Genomic DNA, 24,893 nt, shown 5'->3' on the forward strand with positions numbered 1-24,893 from the left:
TTCAAGCCCCCAGTCCAAGTAGAGTCAGCTAATAGGAGCGCTAGCTAAATGGCTGAATGCTGCTAATGTGAGCAGCAGTTAGTGGTTACTCTGATGATATGCTGCCCCCTCGACAGGTGGCAAATTCTTACATTTGCACCTTTCAACAATCGAGATTCGCGCTTTTCTTACTGCGCAAGTCAGAAGACTACCTGTGCTGCATCTTCGCACTGTGCCCTTACAGATGACATAAACACACAATGAAATGCTGCCAAATCACTGACAGGATTATTATGATTGATTTAACATAAGGAGCAAAGACAAACATTTTTAGTCACATTTTATCTGAAATACAAAAATATCAAAGGACAAACACAATAAATACTCCAGATCTACAATAGAGATGAATCCTGCTGCGCATTTTGGCTTAGAGATCGCAATGTAGTCGAGCCAAAGTAGCAAAACTGAATGAAATGTTGTGAAATGCACTCTGAGATCTGCCAAAAGCTCCTTAATCTTTCCAGGCAGAGCTCCTCAAACTGGACATCAATAAGGTTTTGTGATCAATATGTGTAACACCATCCAGCAGTCGGTGAAATGAAAGAATGAGTAATGGCACTGATGTTTGTAAAATCCAGACTTTAAATCCAATATAAATGATCTTACACACAGTGTAAACATGCCATAATACTAATTATAGCAAACATGCACACAAGAAAATACATCTGAAAACAAACCATATAGTTCTGACATGCTCTGAAATAAACAATCCATGGTGTGTTAGAGGTTGAATTCAAAAGTCTTTGTTCAGGACGTAGCGATTGAGTCAGTTTTTGGCAGCGGAGAGGAGGAGTCAATATTTCATATTGTCTGCAGGTTGCAGATGAATCAAGGAGGGAGTCCTACGCTGTTGCTCCACACAGTCTTACAGTGGGTGAGATGTCTTGGCTGTCGTCCGATCGCCCCGTCATCATAAAAGGCCAAGTCTGGTGAAGCAAAAGACAACAGGATGAGCAGTAAAGAAACACATTTAGCCAAGATTTATTATTAAAGGTGCACTTTGTAATTTTGGGGAAGAAATTTTAATCAGAAGAGAAAGATCTTCATTGACTGATTCTTTTTTTATGTCTAGACAAACAAAATAAACAAACTCTTTGTTTTCATGACTGAATAAACAAACTGATGTTAAAGGACAAACACATATATTTGGCAGACCCTGCCACATTTTTATAGTCATACAATGTTCTGGGGACCTTATTTTCCTCTGAGAACAGCTTGTTTATTCAGTTATGAAAAAAATAAACATGTCTGAGTTTGTATTATTACCTCATTAATATTGTATAATGTATAATATTCTCCAAAACTACACACTGCCCCTTTAATCACAATACTGCAGAAATATTTTAAGAATCTCTTAGTGATTAAAAGTCAAATCAATAGACAATAAAAGTGGGTTTTCCATGTTTCCCCCCTTTAAATAACACTCATGTTCGTATCAGAGCATGCTTGTTTTGGAAAGTTATCTCTTCATACCAGATTGACTGGGTGCGCAAAGCGGTTCTCGAAGCGGTCCTCCTGCAGGAGCTGTCTCAGGTGAGAGATGTAGCTCGAGGCGAGTCGGAGCGTGTCCAGCTTGGACAGCTTGGTGTCCGCCGGTACCCAGGGCAGGCTGGTTTTTAGTCTGGAGAAGGCTTTGCTCAGCACTCTCATCCGCGCCCTCTCCCTCGCGTTGGCCGCGTTTCTCTGCGTCTGGCGCGCTTCCTTCTGGTGCGTCTTGGAGAGCTTGCGCTCGTGCTTGAGATTCCTCCCCTCCACGCCTTCATCCTCCAACTCCTCATCCGAATACCGGTTGTAGCAGGTGGTCTTCCGCGCGGTCCCTCTGTGACAGGTCTCGTAGTCCTCGGCATCACTTGCAGCAGAGCCAGTGGACATGGCTGCTCCACCTGTGCCTCGGAGGCAAGAAGTGGCACTTCAGGGGGCAGCAGTGACTGGAAATCCAGATCCCTCAACTTGATGAGACTGAAGAAGCTGGAAGTCAGCAGGGTGCAACCACTTTTAAATTCCCATTTGGTGAACTTTTTTCGCCCTGAAATGTCACCACTTGACAATGCTTGAGGTCAAGACTGATTGCAGCTCTCTCTGAAACTGAAACGTGCCTCCTTGCTTAGCTACCCCTCTAATTTAACTGTCCAGGACTTGGCATCTGTACATTTCTCCTCCCCCTTTCTTTCCACCATGACCTCAGAAAGACCACGACTCTGTCTCCTTGTGTATACTGTGAAAGACTTTAGTTGCTCATCTGCAACTTGATGATCGCATTAATCCATGTAGATTCATGGCTAATTATCGCTAGATCTAGTGGGAGGTGTAATGAAATAGCAAATTCACTCTATGGATTGATTTTTCCAAACAGGGAGTTAATCCTTCTAATGTGTTGTATAAATTCCCTGACAATAATATGCACAACCTTTGGAAATGCACTTATTTAGTGAACATTTCCTTTGTCGGCTCCACAGATGTGTTTTCGGTAATAGAAATGTCTTGAGGAGCTTATCAAAAGTGCATAATCCTTCGCTGGTTTCACAGAGGGATTGGGTTTCTGCAGATGGAGCAGCCTTTCACACGCAGCCTGCGTGCACCAGCCCCAGCTGTTATCGGTTCCCATGACATCTGGAGCGTTGGCATGACAAGGGTGTGGCAGAGGCGAGGAGCCACCGTCTCCATTCCCATAGTATCACAAACATGTCTTGCTGTGCATCTTGGTGGTTTTTGCATTTGTTTCGTGCCCTCAGAACCTTTCTGAGATCAGACAGGATAGAATATTTTTTCGGTGTGGACTCAGATGAAGAGCTAACACAAGAGGGGGAGGAGAATTGCTCCGGGCCTCCAGAGCTACGGGATTTCAAAATGTGTTTGCAGAGATACTGTCTGGAAAGTTTCTGAGAAATGAATAGTTTTTGCACCAAACTCAACTCTTCAGACAGAATATCTGCTTTGCACACTGTATTTGAAAAGAAATCTTTGATGCTTGGAGGAGTGGGAGCACAATTTTTCTGCATAGCTGGAAAGCTCTGTGTCCGTACACCACTTACAGGCACCCAGCTCTACTTTCTCAAGAGATTCCCAGAAAATCCCAGGTCCCTGATAGCTATTACTCCACATAATAAGTGTGAAATTTAGATCTTTTTTTTATTTTTTTTTATGACAAAGCAAGACTCTGCCAAGAATTACCTAACCACAGCTGAGATGCATGCTTGGCTTTGGTAGCCGGCCATGCCAGGGTCACTAAGGGAGAGTAGTGTACTCTGCACTGGACTCAATGCTTTACTGTACTTCCAACAGTTCCCACGATGGTGTGTAATTTATTCCAACATGCTGGCTCAAATCTCACTTTCTGAAAGGTGCAATCTGTCAGAATTTTTGTCAAAAACATTCTGAAATCCATTAAAATTATCAGCAGAATGTGAAGAAATCACAGTTTTGATGTTATGTCAATGACGTCTATGCATTGTGTTACAGAGATATCAGCTGAAGTTAGCGTGCTAACCAGCTAGCTTCGGCCCATCTCAGCCCAAGCAGTGTATTATATTATATTTGGTGGACCCTGCCACTTTTCTAGCTTCAAACAGTGCTCTGGGGCCTTATTTCCCTCTGAGAACAGCTTGTTTATTCAGTTATGGAAAAAATGAATATGTCTGAGTTTGTATTATTACCTCATTAATATTGTAAATATTATAATTCTGACTTTGAATTTCTTCTCCAAAAACTACACGGTGCCCCTTTAAACTTTGTGACGTTCTTGACGTTCCTCATTCATTTTTTCATTGTCAAAATGCGAACGCGGTCACAGTTTTGAAGGCTTTTCCACCACTCAAATTTTCCCTCTTCACGGGCCAAGAATGCACCCTAATCCAAGGACACATTCCCATGCTTCCTCCAATCCCGCTCCTTCATGCACAAAAGCAGACCTGACATCAGCTGGACGTCAGAGGGATCCCACTTTATCCTTGGATGTGTCGTGAGATTGAGATATGAAGTTCCACTCGTGCTGGTAAGACAGTCAGAGCATCAGGCATGCTGCCATCTCATCCCCTGTCACTGCATCCGTCAGCTAGGTGGACAGCCTGACTGACACACTTGAAGGAGCAAGCTAAGGGATTTTGCTGTTGGATTTACTCTTCATTTTTAAGCTGTCACCTTTTTTTTACATAACACGAAAAGATATTGGCTGTGTGACACATATTTCAACTCGCTGCTTCATTCAGTGTCAGTAAGAAGCAGGCTGGGATAAAACAAGGGTGCTCATTAGTCATTCTGTGGCTGTAGCCTCTCAAGTAAAAGCAGAAAATATTGTCCAAAACATCAGTGTAATTGATGGTTACATGGTTATTGCATTTGCCCTGGGAATAATTCAATTCAGGGCCAACAGTAATAAATATCGCTCGAAACTTGACTTGAAGGGAGAGCGAGGATTTGTCTATCAGCGAGGACTCTCAGGGGTCGTGACCTCTATCGGGGCCCTGTGCTGGAGAGGCAGAGGGACAGGTGCAAGCCCATGATGTCAGAGGCCGTTCTCTCCCAACCTCCTTTGATTCCCAGGATCGCCACTGAAGCTGCTCAAGTGCACAAATCGGAGGCAATAATCCATCAACCATCGAGGAGTTTTGGAAAGTTTTCTATCTTTTTGTCATGCATTAAACCTTCCCCTGTCTGCATGGGCCTTCAAGACACCTGTCTTAATGTGAACCAGATTTTTTTTTTTTTTAAATACTACACAGTCCAGAAATAAAGAAAATCAGTTCATATAATTTTTGTATAATCAGACATTGATGTCGACAGCAAAATGAGTAGGTTACTCAGAAAGCATATATCAGGGCTACCCAAAGGTTCGATTTGGCTCGATGGTGTTGCTAGCTAAAACAATATATATATATATATACATGCTGTATGTGAAATCATTAAAAACCATTTCGTTATCTTTTAAGACTGTAGACATGTTTAATGATGGGGTGAGAGAGAGGAAGAGGAGACACATCACATTTGAGAGATACATGGGTGCATATTGCACATAAAGACACATTACAGCATAACAGGAACAGCTACAGTGTGTGTAATAAAATTACGACAATGCCACGTACACACTATATATGTGACTTTGACATTCGACATTCTCAGTGGGTCACTGATGTAACTAACTGGGCAAGAAATGTTACTGATTCAACCTACATGTTACAATAATAGCACTTATACTGTAGGTTTAAACTCAGTATGCAACATATTTTAGTATTAAACCACAGAAATAGTTAAGACAACTCAATGAAGAGCACTTAATTAAATGAACTGTCACAATATCAAGTATGTTTAAAGTGGATACAAGTGCTACATCTTAATATAATGAATTACACTGTGCAGTAGTCATAATAATGCAAGTTATACCCAGACTTTTATAATGCACTTATCGTTCACTAGGATCAGCCTCTTCACTTTCTCTTGGACTCGATGGCCTTCATCAGCGGGACCCACCGAGACACAGTCTGTCCTCGCTGTCTACTCTGACTCAAGCTCGGCCACATCCTGCCCCTGACGTTCACGGGGCCGTCGTACTCGTCGGCCTCCGAGGTGATCTCCATCTTCTGGATGATGAGCTTCAGGAGGCTGTGCTGCTTCTCCAGCGAGCTCGCCATCTCCTTCATCCTGAAGAGGAAAACATCGGCCCGCGTGTCCCAGTGAGAGACTTCATTTAAACTTGAGCAGATTTATAATCAGGCTCTTTGATGAGTGGTTCCATGTGCTTATTATAGAAAGAAGTACAGTGAGTCACATCTTTCAGGCCTTATTTCTTTAGTCACCACTAGGGGCTGCTCACGCATCAGAAACTACTATTAAATTGCTTGATGAGCCATGTAGTTGTTGCATTCCTTATGGTAGCTCATTGTTCAGTCACAGTGGCAGGCCTACTTGGAAATAAAAAAACTGACTCTCACGTGTTTATCATGTGCACCCTTGTGTGCTTTACCTGAACTTCTGTTTGTTGAGCTCATTCTCTATCAGAGTGCACCTCTTTGATTTAGCCTGCAGACGACTCCAGACTTCAGCTGACTCGTCAACGTCCCCCGTGATGAATTTCTTTAAATAGTGCTGGTTACAGAAGAGGCAAGGATTAAGAAAGGCAGCTGACATACAGTAAGTCACAGAGATACATAAATGTATTGTACTGTATCTGTTTCGTTGGGAAGCAAACCTGGGAGCACTTGCGATTGGGGTAGATGGTGACTAGGTCCTTGTCGACTCGCTTCACAAACCAATAAGGCAGCTTGTCTTCCAGAGAAGTGTGGAGGTCAATCTGTGGTCGGAAATTCAGACTTTCAGCCAGAGGAACCTCTTATCCTCTGTTCATCCTAATGGTTGTACATTCTGAAGCTAAACAATCCATATTGGAGCCCGACAGATTTATCTGTTGGCTGATATTACCGGCTGATATTGACCTGTCACATATACATCGGTGTCAGTGTGTATGTGTCCAGATATGCAAACAAAATGTCATTACTATGAGAGGTTAAAATTTAAGATTGGGATGTTACATATTATAGGAGAGTAATGGTGGACTGGGCAAGCAACACGCAAACAGGATAACAGATATGATGTCTTCTATGCTTTGAAAATACAAGATACATTTTAAAGAATGCTCAAATAATTGTCGGCCTGTTTCCACACACACCTGCATGGCTATTCTTTTGAGGGAAGCATTTCTCTGTACTTCCGCAATGTCTCCGACTGCCAAACCGATCTACGACACAACCAAAAACAAAAGAGGAGCATGGCGTCCGTTCATGAATCTTATGTGAAAAGCCTATAAGGAGTCTGTGAAATGGACTGTCGGAGCATACTCACCATGAGGTTCACCAGCAGAATTGGCATGCACAGAACAAAGTTCGCAAAAATGAAGTAAGTTAGGATACTAAAAGAGAGCTCCTGCTTCAGATAAGCATCCAGGAAGTTATTCTGGTAGTTCAGTTCCCCGACCATCATCACAAAGGTTTGCATGATTGAGAGTGGCACGGTGTTGAACTCTTCCTAGGGAAGAAAACAAAGTCAGTTTTATTTAAAAGTTAAATACTGCGGCACTTCTTTATAACAACCTGTTAGTGTGTATGCATTGGCTAAATATTGACTGACTGGCACAAAGCAGCATTACATTATCCCAGCATTTGAGCTTGCCACCCTGACCATGACATCGGAGGAAAATGGCTGCCGTATGAATATGGTAGATTGTCTTATGCCAGCATCAATTTAAAGGAATAGCTTGATAAGATTGATACCAGTCGGATTTGTACCATAAATATGAAGCTACCACCAGCAGCCAATTAGCTTAGCTTAGCACAAAGACTGGAGACCGCAGGAAACAGCTAGCCCCCATGAACAGATTAAACAAATGTGTGTTAATACGCTGGCTTCAGGGGTGCTGGAAGGCAGGTTTTGTTACCTTGTACTTTATTTCATTTTATTATTTCTTTCTTCTCCTACCTGGTTGAGCATCAGGGCATAGAACGCCAAACTGAATGCCAACATCAGGAAGATGAACAGCATTACAATACGGACCAGCGTGTTCATGATCTCCCAAAACATCACAACGTAGATGCCAATACCCTCAAACCTGGAGAAGCAAGAGATTATACCAGTTATTGGCCTCTACAACATAAATGATAGATCGTGTTGAAACAGTACAATGGCTTCAGAGTCGACAGTACCTCTGGAGATAAAAGAGGAATCCAACCCAGCTCTGTAAAACGGCCAGGGCCCCTGCTTGCCAGTGTAAAGAACCCTCTGCATTGAGCATGAGGGGAATGACGAACAGTAGAGACAGGATGGCTGAAGACCAGTCATTCTGGTTTGTATAATCCTTGAAGTAGTTCCAGCGCTTTTAAGTGACAAGAAAACACAGAATGATTCATACCAGACCGTCAATCTTGCAAATACAAACAACATTTGGGCATCATGCACAACTACACTTTAAAACTGTACACCACTGAACGCGGGATGGTGTTTCACAGAGTTATAATCAAAATGACTGAGGTAAAATGTGGAGGGGCCGTGACTGTGGTCATTTAATGAACCTGCACATCTAAATCAGAAGGCCATCATCCATCACACCTGATTGGTTGTGTGTCCACACAGACCTGGTGCTGAGCAGATTTATGAGCACATGCTTCATGCGAGGTAATGACACTTGCGTCACTGTACCTGTTGCGATATCTGCACCATTTCCTTCCCTATGGCGTAGATGTTCATAACTATGACCATCACGATGCAGATGGATTTGAGCAGACTTTGCTGTGAAATGAAAAACAATGGGATTTAATTTGACAGACAGTGATTATTTTTGCCCTTCATTACGTGAAATCTCACTGGCGGACACAGGCGGGAGTGGTTTCTGTTTTGTAAGGATAAAAGGTGTAGGAATATTTTTTAATTCTTGACATTTTGTGAGTTTAATTTGGTTACTTGACTAGACTATGTAGTAAACTTGCAGCTCGCATGCATCTTCCTGCTGAAACTACATGGGGCTATACTATCGGACTATCGCATGCTAACTTCAGTAGACATCTCTGTAGCACAGTACATAGATGACTTTGACACAATGTCAACACTTACACCAAGTTAGTTCACTTTGTGAATGATTTGAACACAAACTCTGTCCAGATCTTAAACATTGCGACTTCAAATCATTTTGACATTAAACACGAGTTCCTGTGATTTGTACCTCTGGGAAGGATACGGGCACCATAGTGATGTTGTGTTCGCCTGTGGCAGTGATGTTCATAGTGGGCCTCATAGTCACTATCAGGTGAGTGAGGGGCAGCAGGCCTAACAGGTACAGAAACATGTTCAGCAAATGTGCCTTGCTGCCATAAGCCAGCCTGTGGATTGAAAAAAGAAGGAGACGGAGCAGTTTTAATGTTAAAAGAAAGACATTCAGAGTCAACAGTGAACTTGTATGTGGTGCAGTCAGCAGAACAAATCTTTACTTTTTTTTTTTTTTTGCAACAGTTGCAACAAATCAGAATGAGAAATTTCACTCTGCTGTTAAATCACGAATACGCACCACTTCATTGCTAGGTACTTCTTGCAGACAGGGTGGTTGAGGAGTTCAATGCGGTTGTAGTACACCATCGCCTGCACAAAGAGAAACAGAAGAAATAGCCCTCTGTTAATGGCACGTTTTCTACAAGCAATAAAGAGCAACCTGACAGCTGAAACCGAAAAGATTTAGGCGCGTATGCATCTTATTGATCTCCACAGGATGACATCAGCAGGAAAAAACATGCTCTGAAGTGTTTTTAACATCTGGTGGAAGATTGTTTTTGTAATCCAAAGCCACTGTGGAAGGAAAAGAAGTGCTGGCTGCTGTGTGAATGACTATAAAACAGAGATTACACAATGTACCTTTAAAGTCGAGCTGAGTCGGAAAGTAGTGTGATCTTTGCTTGTGCACATATTTACCTAACCAATCGCGCTAGCTTCAGCACTGAAAGTGAGTTAAGCCCTCTGCCATGCACTTCGATGACACGACTTTGGTCAAAGTTGCTGACTCTGTCTGACCAGATCACCAGGAGCTCCGAGTGCAAACGGCCGATTAAGTGATCAGAGCAGAGCAGCATCTGTGACTTACGGCTGCCAATTTGATGACCGGGAATACAGTACCAAGGTGGATTTCTTGCTGGGTTTAGCTCCATTAGTCAGCTAATAGAACTGCTAACAGTAGCTGCTTGGCTAAATGAGTAAGTGGTAACTGTCTAACAGCAGCTAAACTCAGTAAACCACCACAGTATTGGATTCCCTGTCGTTCAGCTGGCCGCACTTGGGACACAGAGTTTGTGCTTGGACTCAACAGTGTCTGCGCTGGTTACTTAAGCAATAGGTAAAAACTTTAAGGGTTCAGGCGCAGCCGGAGCAGCCGGAGGACATTAAAAAACATTGTCGCCATAAAATATGATCCAATTTCACGTGACATTGGGTTCTACAGGACCAAATCATGACCGATTTTGATATAAAAATACAAATAAATAGATTTTTTGTCCTTTTTTAGCACATATTGTTAAATAGGGGCACTGTGAATGTGACCTGAAATGGTCATAAAGGCATTTCTCATTTCAGCTCGACTTAAATTAAAGGATCTGATGCAGCCTTTTAATACGGCTCTGCACATTTGTCCACTGTGGAGCTTTGGTATATTCACAGCTTTTGCCTTTGTCTCATCGGCTGCCATTTTCCAAACAGGAGAAAACAAAATGGTTTGTTACACATGACGATCAACCCTTCTTCCTCTTCCCATGAACTGTCGCCCTGATGCATCCAACTGCAATGCATGATAGAAGGTGTTGATCACCAAGCAACAGGAGAAATAGGTGGCATGTATACCCAACACATGGTAGTAGTAACAGGAGAAGAGGAGCAGCTTGACAAGGGAAGGGAGAAAAGTGTCAACAACACTGCCGATGAAAAGGCTGATCATGATGTGATGAGCCCATATGTCCAACATTTGAGTCCTTACTTACCTGAAGGTGAGTGGTTAAGCCTACAGAGCCTCATTAAAGGGCACTGCGTGACTGCAATACAACTTTACCTCTTCATGGGGGAGCAGATTTAAAGAAAATAAATAAATAAATAAACGTTGCTTACGTTGAGCGCAGCCAGTGGCCGAGCTCTCAGGTTCTTGTCTACTATCTTGGTCGTTGCGAGGGGAGCTTGGAGCCACTTGAAACTGTATTCAATCTAAACCGCAGAAAGAATTGTTCAATATAATACTGTTTTGTGAAATACAGACTACTGAATGTTTTTTGGTGAAACTTGCAGCTGATTACATGGTAGTCAGCACTGTTGTGATCGTCATCAGATTCCCTCACACAGCTGTCCAAAAGGTGCTGTTAAAGAAAGCAGAAAAACACAGTGGCAGAGTATCTTAGTTATATATAACAGCAAACTGTAGAAAGAGACAACTTATGACAACTGCTGTGCATTCATTGTTTATGATACGTGTGTTTTTTCTTTGCCAGTGGCAACCTTGTAGGTCTCAGGAAGAAACTCAATCATGTCCATTATGGGGCATCGCTGACTGGAGCCGGGTATGAACAGTCTCAAAGATTCAGCACATCTAGAAGAACAAAAACACGAATGAATCACAAATCTACTAAAATATGTGTAGAATTGCAACATTTTGGACTTTGGAAACTTCTATGCCCGCCCTAGAGCCTACAACCGCCAATGAGTGACCCATTCTCTCTTCTTTCCACCTATAACCTTTCAAAAGAGCCCAAAACCATGCCTGTACTCCATTCAACAACTGCTTTGAATTTACTTTGGGCTAGATTTGGATAAGCATCTTTGGATCATTTTTACATACATTTCCATGAAAAAGAATAGATAATGCCTTAACTGTCAAGTCAAAAAATAAAACAGAACTCCAAATTTGGTGACTTTTTTAAAAAACATGAGATTATCTGAAAATTCATTGTCGCAAAGCTCAAAATAGGCTCGTTTCTCTTAGCTATTGAAAAAAGTGAATGTTTTGGACACTGTAAAGCAAGATAAATACACGGTCTACAAAGGCAGCGGATAAAAACACCTGCAGTGTTAAAGTTGCTTTAATCTGCAATTGCATTAATAATATACCTGTCACTGTCAATTACACCTATGACCACATCTTTTCTCCCATTCTGCAGAGCTTCATGGAGGAACGACGTGTCGCTCTTGTTTAAGGTGAGCTCCGCACCCCGAGTCAGCAGGAGCCTGACTGCAGCAGCATGTCCCTCTCTCGCTGCGACGTGGAGCGCACTGTTCTGGTGTATCAATACATAACAGGAGACAGTACTCTTCATTCATTATTGAACAGTGATGTCTGTATTATTCAGTGCTATACTGCTATTAATGCACTAATGCTTTTATGTAACAGGTTGTGAACTGCAAAAATAAGCCTGGACTCTTGGTATAAAATAAATTACAGGTTTTGGATGATGATGAACTTTTTGAGATAAAAGTCATTCATACCCCATCTTCGTCTGTTTTATCCAGTAACTTGGGATTTGCTGACAGGAGAATTTCCATAGTTTGTGTGTATCCTTCAGATGCAGCGTGGTGCAGACAGGACCAGCCCTTGTAGTCACTGTAAACAAGACACGCTCGGCTGACAGGATTTCGGGACAAGTGTAAAAAATGTCTACAGCCTTGCGTACTTTGGAGGTGCAATATATAAGAAGTGGCCACCTGTTGTATTCATACTCACAACTAGCTATTTCACTCAGTTAGCCCTGCAGCTAGCGATCTGCACTGGGAACTCAGAGCACCGGGGAACTGTTGGTGTTTACCCCGCCAGCTCAGGAGCTTTGGCGCTAATTGTTAAGCATGCTAATTTCAGTAGATACTGTATCTCTGCAACACAATGCAATTCTCTTCACAAATGTAGTTTAAATTCTTACATATTGCACCTTTAAATCGCAACCACTGCAAAACAGCACATAGTATAGTTCAGTGTATCGTCATGCTTTTGGATGCACAGTATATGCACTTGTTATGCTGATGTATTTGAGTTTACCAGTGAAACAGAGCTCCTTTGCGCAGCAACAGCTGTACAACTTTGGTGTGCCCCTCTTTTGAAGCCAAATGGAGTGGTGTCAGGCCTCGCTCGTCGCCTTCATTCAGCAAACGAGAGTCCGTAATGGTCTCCAATAGTCGCTGACATGTATTGATGCGCCCATACCTAAAAAAGAGAAATGAGGGGAAGCCTTAAGCTGTAGAAGAACTTTTTCCCACTGTTGTGATCTGATGATCTCTGAAATGGAAATGCTTTTTGCACAAGGCCCACGGCTCGGCAAAGCCAGAGGCCAGGGGGAATTGTAACGCAGTTCATCTTGGCAATTGAGTATCTTGCTCAAAGATACTTGCTCGAGATTGCTGTTACGGGTCTTGATCTTGTTGGTGAAATATTGTTAAAAAGTGCTGGGGAGTGCTAATGACTAATGGGTCTGCAAACTGCGAGAGGACATAAACAGAAGTGACACGTCGCTTTGCTCTATGATCTTTCTTTGTCTGCGAGCCATTTAAGAAGGTCAGCAGCACTTTGTGTTCGTGCAGTGGGACTGGTGGGGAAAGGGAATGAGGTGTCTACAATGGTTAAGGTATGATATCATAGCGTGGCCTTCATTTGCCCTCCAGCTCTGATGAAAGAGAAGGTACATGATAGAAAAATCAATTACAGTAATGTTTAATGTCCACTCATTTTACACCACGAGTAACATTTCTTCACATATGTGACTCGCTAATTGAATTCTATTCTTGTGACAATTCCTCCTGGGTCACTGTATAATAGGTATGTCACGGCAATTAATCATCAAAAGACTAGTGAGTGCAGAAATTGCTCACCGGATTAAAACAGCGGCGAGGTAACAGCTTTAAATGTCGGCACATTGTTCATTTTTCATCTGACCACTGTTGTTCAATTACAGAGATAAAAGTCTTGGCTTTCGGAGGATTATAAGTCAAAGTCCTCTGGGGAGACATTTTTGATTAATGTTTTACACTTGTATGGTCAATACACAACACTTGTTACAGGATAACTAGAAGAACAATGTCCAACTGTCATCTGATGCTGCCTATGAAGCTGGACTTTGTACAGGGGACGTATCCTGCTCATTTGCAGGTCCTATTTTTATTTTGGGTCACTACTAGAATAGGTTCACATGCTTTAACACACAAAAAACACATCCGTTTCCTCATACTCTCCACAGCTGCAGCACTATATTCTACCCTCTTTCTTAAACGCTCTGTTTTAGCTCCTGTGTCTTTAAGGCCCCCCCCCGATTACCCAGTCTGCTCTGATTGGTCAGCTCACACACGCCTGAGCAAGCAGCGCTAACAACAACAGAGCAGCTGTGCTAAATCAATTCTTACGTGCCAAACTAGCCGCTTGGCATGAATTATGCAAATGTGTGACATGGTGACGTAGTTTGATGTCACGAGATGACAGAAGCCGTGACTACTGATGAGACGTTTCCGGAGCAGTGTTTTCTGTGGGAAAGAGGAGCTTCTGTTAGTGCAGATTTTTGTCTTTAAATTTCAAAATCTTTTACATGCACAAGAATATATAGTACACACTGAAAGAGAGGAAAATTTAAAAGCATACAATGTCTCCTTTGAGACAAGGATATTCTACTGTGTAGAAAGTAACTGCTCCAGATCTTTAACAGTAACACAGTGGGACACATTGTTGAAGGTGTGAATATGGCACCTTTTCTGCAAATTGAACGTTGTAGCCTTTAAAATTGCCTGACAGAAACAACAGAGTGTATACACTGCAGCCCACACTAGTCAGTGTCAGCAGCAGTGACATTGCTGGCACTTCTTCTATCGAGTTTGAGCAACTTCGAGCGAAAATCAGGTCAAATCAGTATTTTTTTTGCTCAATGATATGGAAAGTCATGCCCTCGGGGGCCAATCGAACTCACTGAGCAGCAAAGTGCAGGGCAGACTTCTTGTCCTTGGACTTGCATGCGAGGCCGACCTGCCCCGAGAGGCCCAGCATGTTCTTCACTGAGTCATGGATACCCAGTCTGCAAGCATAGTGGAGCGGGGTGCAGCCCTCATTATCCTCACAGTTCAGCAGTGCCTTCACACTGTTGTGCTAAGGTGAGACACATTATAAACATATTGATGTTTGCAGAAATTTTAAATAAAGCAAAAATGCAATCATGCGGCATAAAGGGCGCATATTATATAACATCTACCATGACTATGGCTATACACATACATACACACCCACACACACAAATACTGAGATTATATAAATAATAATGTCCTGTGATGATATTTGAGCACTGATACAGAGAGGAGCGATCCCATCCCCAGTGTTAATATCAGCCGTCCTCTGTGGCTCATTTTAAAGGCATCATTGTAGCTTTAGGTAAAGCTTACAATGTTTTAAAGGATCATCTGGCTTAGTGAGAGTATAATGAACTTCATCAGCTGGCCTTGAATGCATGCAGCCAGGCTCAAGGCAAATTGATCGAGGACAGAGTAGTAATTAAACTCCAATCTTAGTGACATCTTTGCCTAAGCAGCATACAGTGCTTTTGCTAAGTCACAAACAGGCGATTGAGCGAGGGCACCTGCAGGACGTCTTCCGGGATGTTTTTCAGACCCTTGGGCTGTAGAATGGCCAGGTGAAGGAAGTTACAGCCGCACCTGTCTTTCACATTTACATTTGCCCCTAAAAGACACGAAACACATGCATGAGTGTGCGCAACCTGCACGATAAGCTTTGCTGGTGGTCAAATACAGTACAGCGGCTCACCTTTCGACAGCAGCAGAGTCACGGTTCTCCACGCTCCGCAGCTCGTAGCCAGCAGCAAGGGAGAGTTTCCTTTGCAATCAATGCAGTTTAGGTCTGCGCCCTGACGAGAGAACGCACAATGCATGACATTAATTACCTCATTAAATTTTTAACACACATTACTGTAATTACTGCAAACAAATGAGACCATGGGAAATTAGCAACATCTATATTAATTCCATGTGTTTTTTTTGGTCAGAGTGGAGTTTGCATTGAGAGGAAGGTGCTATAGCAAAACACCCAAAGCTCCCGAGTTTCTTAGTGTGGCTCATTGAGGCACCAACGTGTAGAAAGTCATCATATATTTATAGGTAGATAGTGAAGAGAGGGAGTTTCGCCACGTTTTGTCTGCTGGGAGGGCACCCTAGAGGGCTCTTCATCATATTTTGTCTATCAAAGGGGCATCCAAGAGGGCACTTCCGTAGCGTTGTTTCAAACATGGGGGCACCAGGGTCCACCAGTGACTAGACGATAGAGGTTTAGGTTAATGTCAGCAGCTTTGTAGGTTTACACTCCTAACCACAGCTAAAATCACCAAAGATAGAACTGACATCGATTAGTCCAAATCCTCAAGACCTTTTCTGTTGTACAATTGTACTGTAACGTTAAAAAAGAAATCATACTGTTTGAAAATACAAACAGGCATGTTAATATTAAGTAGCCAAACATAATGATAAAGTCTATGAATCATCAGCTGATGAAGCAGTGTTCATGCCTCAGACATTCAGCTTTAGCATCATCATGTTGCATTTAATGTACACGTAAGCCATTATGTAAGTGCATATTTAAGACCCTTAACAAAGGTTCTCATTTTAAAGCAACATTATGTAACTTTTTTAACATTAACATCAAGTTTTTATTATTCAAATTATTACTTATTAAGATATGAATGATACAATTTGTTCTTCATTTTGAAAAACCACTGACATAATGACTGGATTTGAACCCCCAAGCAAACTTTAGCACACTACGTCTTTGGCGCCAAGTAATGTCACTCTCTGTGAGATAAAACGTGCGCAGTGTGCACAAATGTATTGCCTGTTGCAGTGTTTGCTAACAGAATGAGTTGACAGGAGATACACTTGCACCCCAGCTTGTTCCTAGCAACACAGTCCTGTTAAAAAGGGTCTATGAAAGTGCAGCAGATGGTGACAGATGTTCTACGAGCAATGGGTGGCACCTGCAACGTCTGCTATGTCGAGAGGAGTGTTTTAAAATTGCAAATATTGTTTAATGGTGGCAATGGGAAAACACATAGTAAAATGAAAACCTAAATAAAATACAAGAAGCAGTGAGAACAGACCTCAGCATTGATGCAAAAAAATGTTGATTTGCCCTTTAATTTGCTTTTACTACAGAAAAAATGCAGTTTTACTGTCTTTAGATTGACGACGCAGTCCCGGATATTGAAGATGGGAATGTCTAGTACATGACAGCTGTGGTGTGTGTGTGTGTGTGTGTATGTGTGTGTGTGTGTGTGTGTGTGTGTGTGTGTGTGTGTGTGTGTGTGTGTGTGTGCGTAGGTGTTTGTGTGTGTCTGCTTTATTTACCAAAGAAATTAGGTACTCTGCCAGCTCTGTGTGGTCAAATATTGTAGCCCTGGAAAAGTAAACACAGTTGTTGTAAAACCAGACGCCCAACACGTGATTTGTGAGTCAAGGTCTTACCAATACTGTCAGATGTTGAGTAAGGATGATCTCACTGTAATTCTGTCTTGTCCTGAGCATGATATAACAACCAGATTTACGTCTTTTATCTCCTGGATTGTCACGGCTCGCTTCAATGACGCACTTTTACAACTAATTCCTGGTATCCTGTTGACATTCTGCATCAGGAGAGAGACTTACGTGGAGGGAACATGATTTGCTGCAAAACTTCGAAATCTCAAAAATCTTTAATCCACAGACGATGCCATGGCTGGGGAAAGGCAGGGGGATGGTATTGAGCGTTTTACAACACATTATAACAATGATATCACAATAATAATTCAGATTTAGGGTAAGGACTTTCTCTCCAGATGTTATAAAGGAGTTAAATGGGGTCGCACAGACCTATCCTCCCTCCTCTTGTCCTCATATCCGGTCTTTCTCCTTCTGCTGTGCCAACACAAATAGCTTTTAGATAAAATCAATGTGGGAAGCATATCTTTATTATGTTATTATTGCCCCCAATTAAAAGCTCATTACTCTGCTAGCCTTACCCAAGGGTTTCATATCCTTGTTCATCTTGTTTGTCACAGTGTTATAGTGTTGACTGTATGAAGATGGATTGATCTTTAAACAACATGAGCAAGCTGTTCAGATAGTATCCGCAGATATTACACATCTACATAAAGGCTGCGGTGTACTTCTTAAAGGTGGCTGAGTGGTTTAACTTAAAAACCTGCCTACTCATAAACGACTTTTACTACGGTAGGTTAACTCGAAGGAACGTGTTTGCACCATCCACTCCTGTCTCACGACTGGCTGCAAACCGCGGTCCTTTTCAAGAGAGCTCCATCAAATTAGATGGTGAGATACAGCTAATGAGATTGCTTCCTCTATTATGGAGAGGGGATCTCTCCACTCAAAGGTCAGCCCTGTCGAGATGGTTTACAATCGAGAAAATTCAAACTCTACACAAAATGATTCTGCAACTGTACATGGACTCTGCAGTTGTAACACTTCCATTGACAAGTCCTGATTACTGTCTTAAATGTTAGCGCAGTACGGAGGCTCGAGTCTGACCGAGTCTTGCCAAATGTGACGCTACAGCCGGCTGCTGCTTAGCATAAAGACTTCAATAGGGAGAAACAGCTAGCGTGTAAAGCTCACTAATGAACATGCTATATCTCATTTGTTTGATCAACCCACAGTGTACACATGTTTATAGGGTACTATATACCTTTGTGGCTCACTGGGTTGCCTGGCAACATCACAATAATGACGGGCGCCATGCCAATAAATAGTCCCACACATGTCGAACTACTCCTTTAAAGCTGCAATATTTAAGAATTGGCCACCAGACAAAGCTACTGCTAGTTGCTGCTAACTGCAGTTGGCGTTAGCTAGTTAACTCAATTAGCTGTGCAGCTAGTGGTTCTATTAGCTTAAACAGGCTGGTCTGGCTGCTTGGAGCACAGGGGGGAGTGTTGATGTTGTTTACACTGCTAGCAAAGGACCGCCAGGAGGAGGAGGTTTTTCATGCCTGGAACAGGGGGGGGATCCAGGAATGGGCACCACAACCAGAACCAGGCAAGCGGGCAATGAAACCGGGCTCCACAAGAGACAAAATTCTTACATATTGCAACTAAATCCTAAATGGTAAGCTCAAAGCTCAGCAATAATATCAGAATGTATAATATCAAGACAAATGGCCAGCTTGATGACTGACAAGAGGCTGTTAAATTAAATGCATTTCACCATTTTGGAAACCCAATGGATACAATTACAGAGAGCCTCCACAGCCACTTGCATTGGCATTATAAACACAGACAAATACTGGAAATGATATCAATTCAGTCATTTCAATAGAGAGAAAAACTTAGGGTAAGCCCACCTGTGTAGAGGGGTCTGATTCGCCCCATCAGTTAGGTTGATGATGTCTTCCACTTGGTCAAAGGAGGACAGCATCAGCTTGACTACCTCAGTAGCGCCCTGGGTGCAGGCCAAATGAAGCGGCGTGGACTTGTCGTTCTGGACAGCAACAAACATGGATACATTATGAGCGATGAATAATGAATCAGTATAATGAATATTCACAAGCTCTTCAGGCGTGATTTTGTCTGCTCCGTTCAGAGACAATGTGACATACCGAGTTAGACAGAGCCGAACATAAACATGCATGCACACACGAACCGTACCCACTTGCGCACATACATATTGTACACTTCCCCGGTGCAACATTAGCAGAGTATCTCCCAGACTTGTTGGCCGAACATAGGGCGCTGTAACACAAGCCTTTAATGAGATAACCAGGACTGGCAGGAGGAGGCCGGTGATCGCTCCACTCAGCCTCCCTGTGTAAGTGGAGGTAATTTGTATCAATTTAGCCAACCGAAGCTATTACTGTACTCACTATTCCTGCTGCAGCCCTGGCCACTATCCCAGGGCTAGACATAACGATCACTCCCCAGATGGGCGTGATAAGAGTGACGTGCTCTAACAGTACAGAGACTGAGACCAGCTTTTATAGGCAAATGAGATCTAGCCCAAAAAACAAAACAAAGCAAACAATTGACAGATGGAAGATGGATGGCAGCGGCATGACGATGCAAAGCAGAGCAGTAGGAAAAATTGTGGGGACAACCAAATGAAACGAGATTTACATGATAGATTTTTCTTCTGTTTTGTGATGTCAGTACCTGTTGCTGATCAATTTTGCCCCCATTTGCAATGCAGAAGCGGATGGCCTCGATGTTCCCGCCGCGTACAGCCAGATGGAGGGGACTGCTCCTGGACTTGTCTAAATAGTTGATGTGTTGCTCAATTTGGTGGCCGATCTCCTCTCCTGCCAGAGAGAATTAAATTAACTGCTTCTTAATTTTGAATAATGTACCGAATTCATGCGAGGCTCAAAACAAAAGAGTCTCAGTCAGTGCTCGTTGGGGTAAACATATTTGTTTTTATTGCTTATAGACTTTCAAGGGAATTTCAATTGCAGGGCCTTCCATCTTGTACCAGCCCTCTTTGACTTTAACATTAAAGGTCGTATTGATATTGATGACGTTTTCATGTAGACAAATCTTTTTTTTTTTTTACTGAAAAAATCTATCTACAGAGCTTGAAGAACGGTGCAAAATATAAGTGTCTATTATCCTTAAAAACACTGGTATAATCGTGAATTAATACGTTTAAAAATTAGTCGAAAGTGATTTCTTTTTGTTTTATCTGTGTAAGAATTCTGACGGCTGATTCCAGTTTGTCAGCCAGTTGTATAACACTGTTGGTATCACGTCGTACCTGTGTTTCGTCAGCATCAAGAGTGGCTGGTTTGCGGCTGAATGTTAACAATAACACCTTTAAAGGTGCAATATGTACGGATTTTAGTTTAAAACATTCAAATATCTACTAACATTATCAACAGAATGTGAAACATAACAGCTCTGACGTTATGTGTAACGTTGCAGGGATATCTATTGAAGTTTGCATGCTAACCCGCCAGCCCCTAGCCACTTTGTACCTCATGATCTTACATATTGCACCTTTAAGTGTCTTGCTTTTTTTGGAAGGGAGTAGTGAGTAATTGTGTCCATTCATGGTGGGCGGTCTGCGTTGGCTTAACTCCCAAACAGGACAAGAATGTGATTCCCCATTAATTCCCTGGCTGAGCAATCACAAATAGATCATAAATATTTTGTGCTCTAACTAAACCTTCCTCCTACAACACAAGATTTACCAAACAGACCTCCCACTGTGGATAAACACCCTGTCCGTCTGTGGCATCTGGCATCTGTACAAAGCAGCACAAGCATTTTTCTCCTGACATCTCTAGGGGCTGAGGTGAACTCCTGTGTGTTTTAATGTGCTGTTTGGCCTTGTCAAAAACTTTTTTCATTATTGTCAGCACTCTCAAATTTTTGATGACGGATCATCCCTTTTGTCGTACCGTTCTTCAGGATCACCTCCATGGCTTTCTTAGCACCTGCGAAGGCAGCTGCGTGGATGGGGAAATGGCCGAGCTTGTTCTGTTTGCATAGACGCGCTCCATGCTTTATCTGTGACAGACAGGAGAATGGATGGAGAGAGAGACAAACAGAGAACGATTCTTTGTGAGAGACAAAGCTGCAGTGGGCTCCCAGTCAGTATAAAGAACAGCTACATAATCTGTTCTGTACAGCTGGACAGTTATCCATTACAGGTAGACAGTGCAACTGAATGAATACATGAGTCTGAATGCATCACTCTCACCACGCACCAATATGCCGAGAGCCTCAAAGTTATTGATGGAGCAGGCCAGAATCACCGGGGTGTTCCCAAGGTCTCCCTGAAGATTGGCATCTGTGGTACTGTAGGACAGCAGCAGCTGCAGGGAGCGCAGATAAAAAGTTAACAGTGAGCTCCACCCTGTTTATGTCCTCAACTCTCCTACATATACACCCGTGTCCTTTATCCTCCACCATACAGCAGCTGTGTCAGTTTGTGGATGACAGCCAAATGTAACGGGGATGACGGTGCAAGGTCTTTCCAAGCAGACGCTTGAGTCAGGCTTTGTCAGGTATGTAAACAGTTGTCAGGGACTTTGGAGTGCAGCGGCTGCTCTAAGAGACAAGTTCATGTGCTGTAAGAGATGTGATGTGATAATATGACTGTCGACGATCCTTTTCCTTCCTTTTGTTAAAAGTCTATCATCTTTCTTTTTAATTTTATTTATTTCATTGATTTTTTTTTCTTTTTAATTGTTTCTTTTTTATCTTTATATATGTTGCATATTATTTTATTTTTATGTTATTTTTTCATTTAAAATAACCTTCTTTTTTATTGTTCATTTTGTATTTTTCTTTTTTAATTTTTCATTTATTTTTCACGTATTGTATATTTTTGTTATTTTTTTTATTATATTTTTTATTTATTATTTATCTATTTTTTTTTTTAATTAAACAAAAAGCTTACCGTCTTTCTATTAAGTAGGAAGTCAAAATGAACAAACTGTTTTACAGTGGGCTTCCTGTTGGCGTAATGGCACTATCAGAGTGACTAAATCTCACGGGACTAAGAAAATGATTGTGGTGGGAGGGGGAGCTGAATCTTATTTTATTTCATGAAAAGGAAATTATATTTAATGTTTCCTATTGACCCTCCCATCACATGGGGAAAAAAACGCAATACCTCCTCTGCAAATCTCATAATAGTATATTAATCGCAAACATTATGACATAAAACTGCCACTAAGTAAACTGTAATTACAGCCACTGAATGAGTAAACAGGCACAGGTAACATATGTGTGCTGAAGGGCTTGTGATTAAAAATATCTTGACGCCGCCCCATATCCTCTGTATATGGCAAATGCACCACCTTGATGAACAAGAAAACCTTCATTTTGATGTAACGTCTTGATTTATTTTTTAAAAGCATAAAGCTCACAAATATAACTATGAAATAAGTTAGAAATGTTGGATAAGAACAAAACAAAACACCTTTTGTTTTTGTTTTCACAAATATGTCACTCTCCCTTCAGCAAAAATAAAAATTACAACCCCCTCCTGTTGGACTGTATGTGTACTGACCAGTGTACCAGGTGTGCTATTAGTGCCTATAAAACAAATGTCTCTGCAGTGACCCTGATATCAGTGACAAAACACAAAAACAGTTATAACAGTTTATAGCTATAAACAGTTATTTCAGCTGGGCACTTTCAGCTTCCTCACCTCCACCAGGTTGTTGTGCCCGAGGCTGACAGCCAGGTGCAGAGGGGACATCAGGGCAGTGTTGAGTAAGTTGGGGTCAGCCCCCAGGTCCAGAAGAGCCCTGCAGCTTTCTGCCTTGTTGTTCTCCACTGCCCAGTGCAGGGGCCCATTGCCCTGCTCATCACAGCAGTTCAGCCCTGGGAGGGGATACGGGCGAACATGCAAATACACACAAATGCAATTACGTAAAGATGCATGTAGATACAGTGAAGTACCAGACATTAAACTCTGTAATGTAACATACTGCTTTATACAGTAACTTAGAGGAGCTAATTGTAAAAAAAAAGTTTAAACTTGCAATAGATAGCTTTTTTGCATTAACTTATCAATTTTAAGTTTAGTGTTCTGGCCATTGGCGTAGAGATTGGTTCCCTACAAACTTCGCTATGCGAGGCCTGCCATTGCTGACCAAAACAGGAAGAGACATTGGTTTCCCCGTCACTATCCGAAGATAATGGTGGAACAACTGTGGAAACTCAGAAACTACTCTGATGGAGGAGGCAAAGAAAGTGGAGACAGAGAGTGATAGAAACAGAGATAAAACAAGAGGTAACAAATAGTCTATGTATTGCATATCTGCTAAAGTTGGCATGCTAACCAGCTAGCTGCAGCTTGTTCTGTCTTGTATTACCACTTTGTACATCAAGAGGCAATAATTATTCACTTTAGCATCCAGGCTGCCTTCAGTCCAACATGAGAGGATTGAAGAAGTCGGGCTGCTTCAGGGGCAACAACAAGAATAAAAGTGATGGAAACTGAAGTAAAAAAGAAGGAACAACATCAGCGTTGGGTAGACACCCAACTTTCTGGTGATATTTGTAGTAGTATAAAGTATGAGTATGAAGTCTACAGGTGGCCAATTCTTACATAGGACCTTTAAAGACAGAGTTATGGTGATTTACAATACACATATATTTTGACTGTGCCCGAGTGCAACTTATGATCAATGACTGAGGCATGCCTACCCTGTGGCTCTTTGGCAGTGGTGATGAATTGAATAAGGGTGATGTAGCCTCCTGCGGCGGCGTGATGAAGGGGACTGGCTCCACATTCATCTTTCTCACTCAGGACCTCTGGGCTCTTCTTCACCAGGTTCTCCAGGAGAGCCAGGTCACCCTTCTCAGCCAGCTGGATGGTAATATACAAAGTGAAACAATAGGAGGAGAGTGAAAGTGATACGAGGGGAGAATGTTAGAGATGTAGACTTTTCCTTTTGTCTGTCTGTCTCTGATTTCACTACAAGAGAGTGAAATTGCAATTCTTATAGGCGATAATAACTATCACTGTCTTCTGTTGCAAAATAATGTCTATTTGTTCAATTTTCAGACCAATGGCTGAAACTATCTAAGTTTGAATACTGCAATTCACGTAACATTATTACACAATACTTAAGTTGACATCAGGTCTCTGTTTGGCTCTTCACAGTGACTTTCTTTAAGGTTACACAAGGTTGGGATTAACGATGGGGTGTTACATAAACACTCACATTGTAAACACTTGAGGAGGGGACAAATTACGTCTTAAAATGTTTCATTGTTGACCTGCGGATTGAAATTTTCCATTTACTTTATAAAATCATTGATGGAATGTAACTAAGTATATTTACTTAAGTACAATTCTGAGGTACTTGTACTTTATTTGGGCATTTTACTTAAAAACCGCAACTTGATACATACCCTCCACTACATTCTGGAGGCAAATATTGTATTCAGCCATATTGCCAAAAAAATAATTGATGTTTAAAGGGTAACTCCACCAATTTTACACATTAAAGTGTGCCCACAGGTTTTGGGGAGTACTACTGCATATCATATGTGAAAAAACTAGTATAACACCTGTAAACAAACTTTAATGTGCAAAATGGGTGGAGTTACCCTTTAAGTATATTTTGTACCAGATACTGTAAGACCTTTACTCAAGAGCCTCTTGTATGGGTGACTTTCTTTTTAACCAAAGTAATATCTTAACACCATATCTTTTCCTTCCTACACCGAATAAAATACATGATCTCTGTATGGTGTCAGGTAGGTGACATCCTCACCTCAAATACATTAAGGCTAGCCAGGGCTGGGTCCTCATCCTCTATCACATATGTATAACAACTGGTCTGACGGGTCACCTCCCTGCTGAAGTTCATCACTCAACTC

General features: G+C 41.9%; 2 protein-coding genes across 2 annotated transcripts; both read right to left on the reverse strand.

Moving 5' to 3' along the window:
• Positions 1-720: 720 nt before the first annotated feature.
• On the reverse strand, positions 721-2,062 carry msc (musculin (activated B-cell factor-1)). Its single transcript, XM_084340269.1, has 2 exons — positions 1,513-2,062; positions 721-965 (listed from the first exon to the last, which is right to left on the reverse strand). The coding sequence occupies exons 1-2, from the start codon at positions 1,909-1,911 to the stop codon at positions 882-884; spliced, it is 483 nt and encodes a 160-aa protein (XP_084196395.1). The 5' UTR covers positions 1,912-2,062; the 3' UTR covers positions 721-881.
• Positions 2,063-5,077: 3,015 nt separating this feature from the next.
• trpa1b (transient receptor potential cation channel, subfamily A, member 1b) lies at positions 5,078-24,883 on the reverse strand (the record flags this gene model as incomplete). The annotated part of the gene is made up of 27 exons (XM_084339842.1): positions 5,078-5,673; positions 5,996-6,117; positions 6,221-6,322; positions 6,698-6,766; positions 6,871-7,053; positions 7,504-7,633; positions 7,728-7,897; positions 8,221-8,310; positions 8,741-8,897; positions 9,083-9,153; positions 10,660-10,752; positions 10,842-10,901; positions 11,041-11,131; positions 11,650-11,816; positions 12,025-12,139; positions 12,569-12,733; positions 14,478-14,653; positions 15,138-15,238; positions 15,323-15,422; positions 16,912-16,960; positions 18,899-19,035; positions 19,704-19,849; positions 20,948-21,056; positions 21,257-21,364; positions 22,708-22,883; positions 23,712-23,874; positions 24,788-24,883. 27 exons carry the CDS (start codon positions 24,881-24,883, stop codon positions 5,460-5,462), a joined length of 3,360 nt encoding a protein of 1,119 aa, XP_084195968.1. The 3' UTR covers positions 5,078-5,459.
• Positions 24,884-24,893: the final 10 nt, after the last annotated feature.

This window comes from Pagrus pagrus, assembly GCF_965226575.1.
Source record: "Pagrus pagrus genome assembly, chromosome: 20".
In the NCBI taxonomy this organism is placed as follows: Eukaryota; Metazoa; Chordata; class Actinopteri; order Spariformes; family Sparidae; genus Pagrus; species Pagrus pagrus.

Bases quoted from the DNA above. Each gene is read 5' to 3' on its own strand.
- msc (XM_084340269.1), bottom strand. From the start codon at position 1,911: ATGTCCACTGGCTCTGCTGCAAGTGATGCCGAGGACTACGAGACCTGT. The intron at 966-1,512 runs GTATGAAGAGAT...TTGCTTCACCAG, and splicing joins TTGCGCACCCAGTCAATCTG to ACTTGGCCTTTTATGATGAC.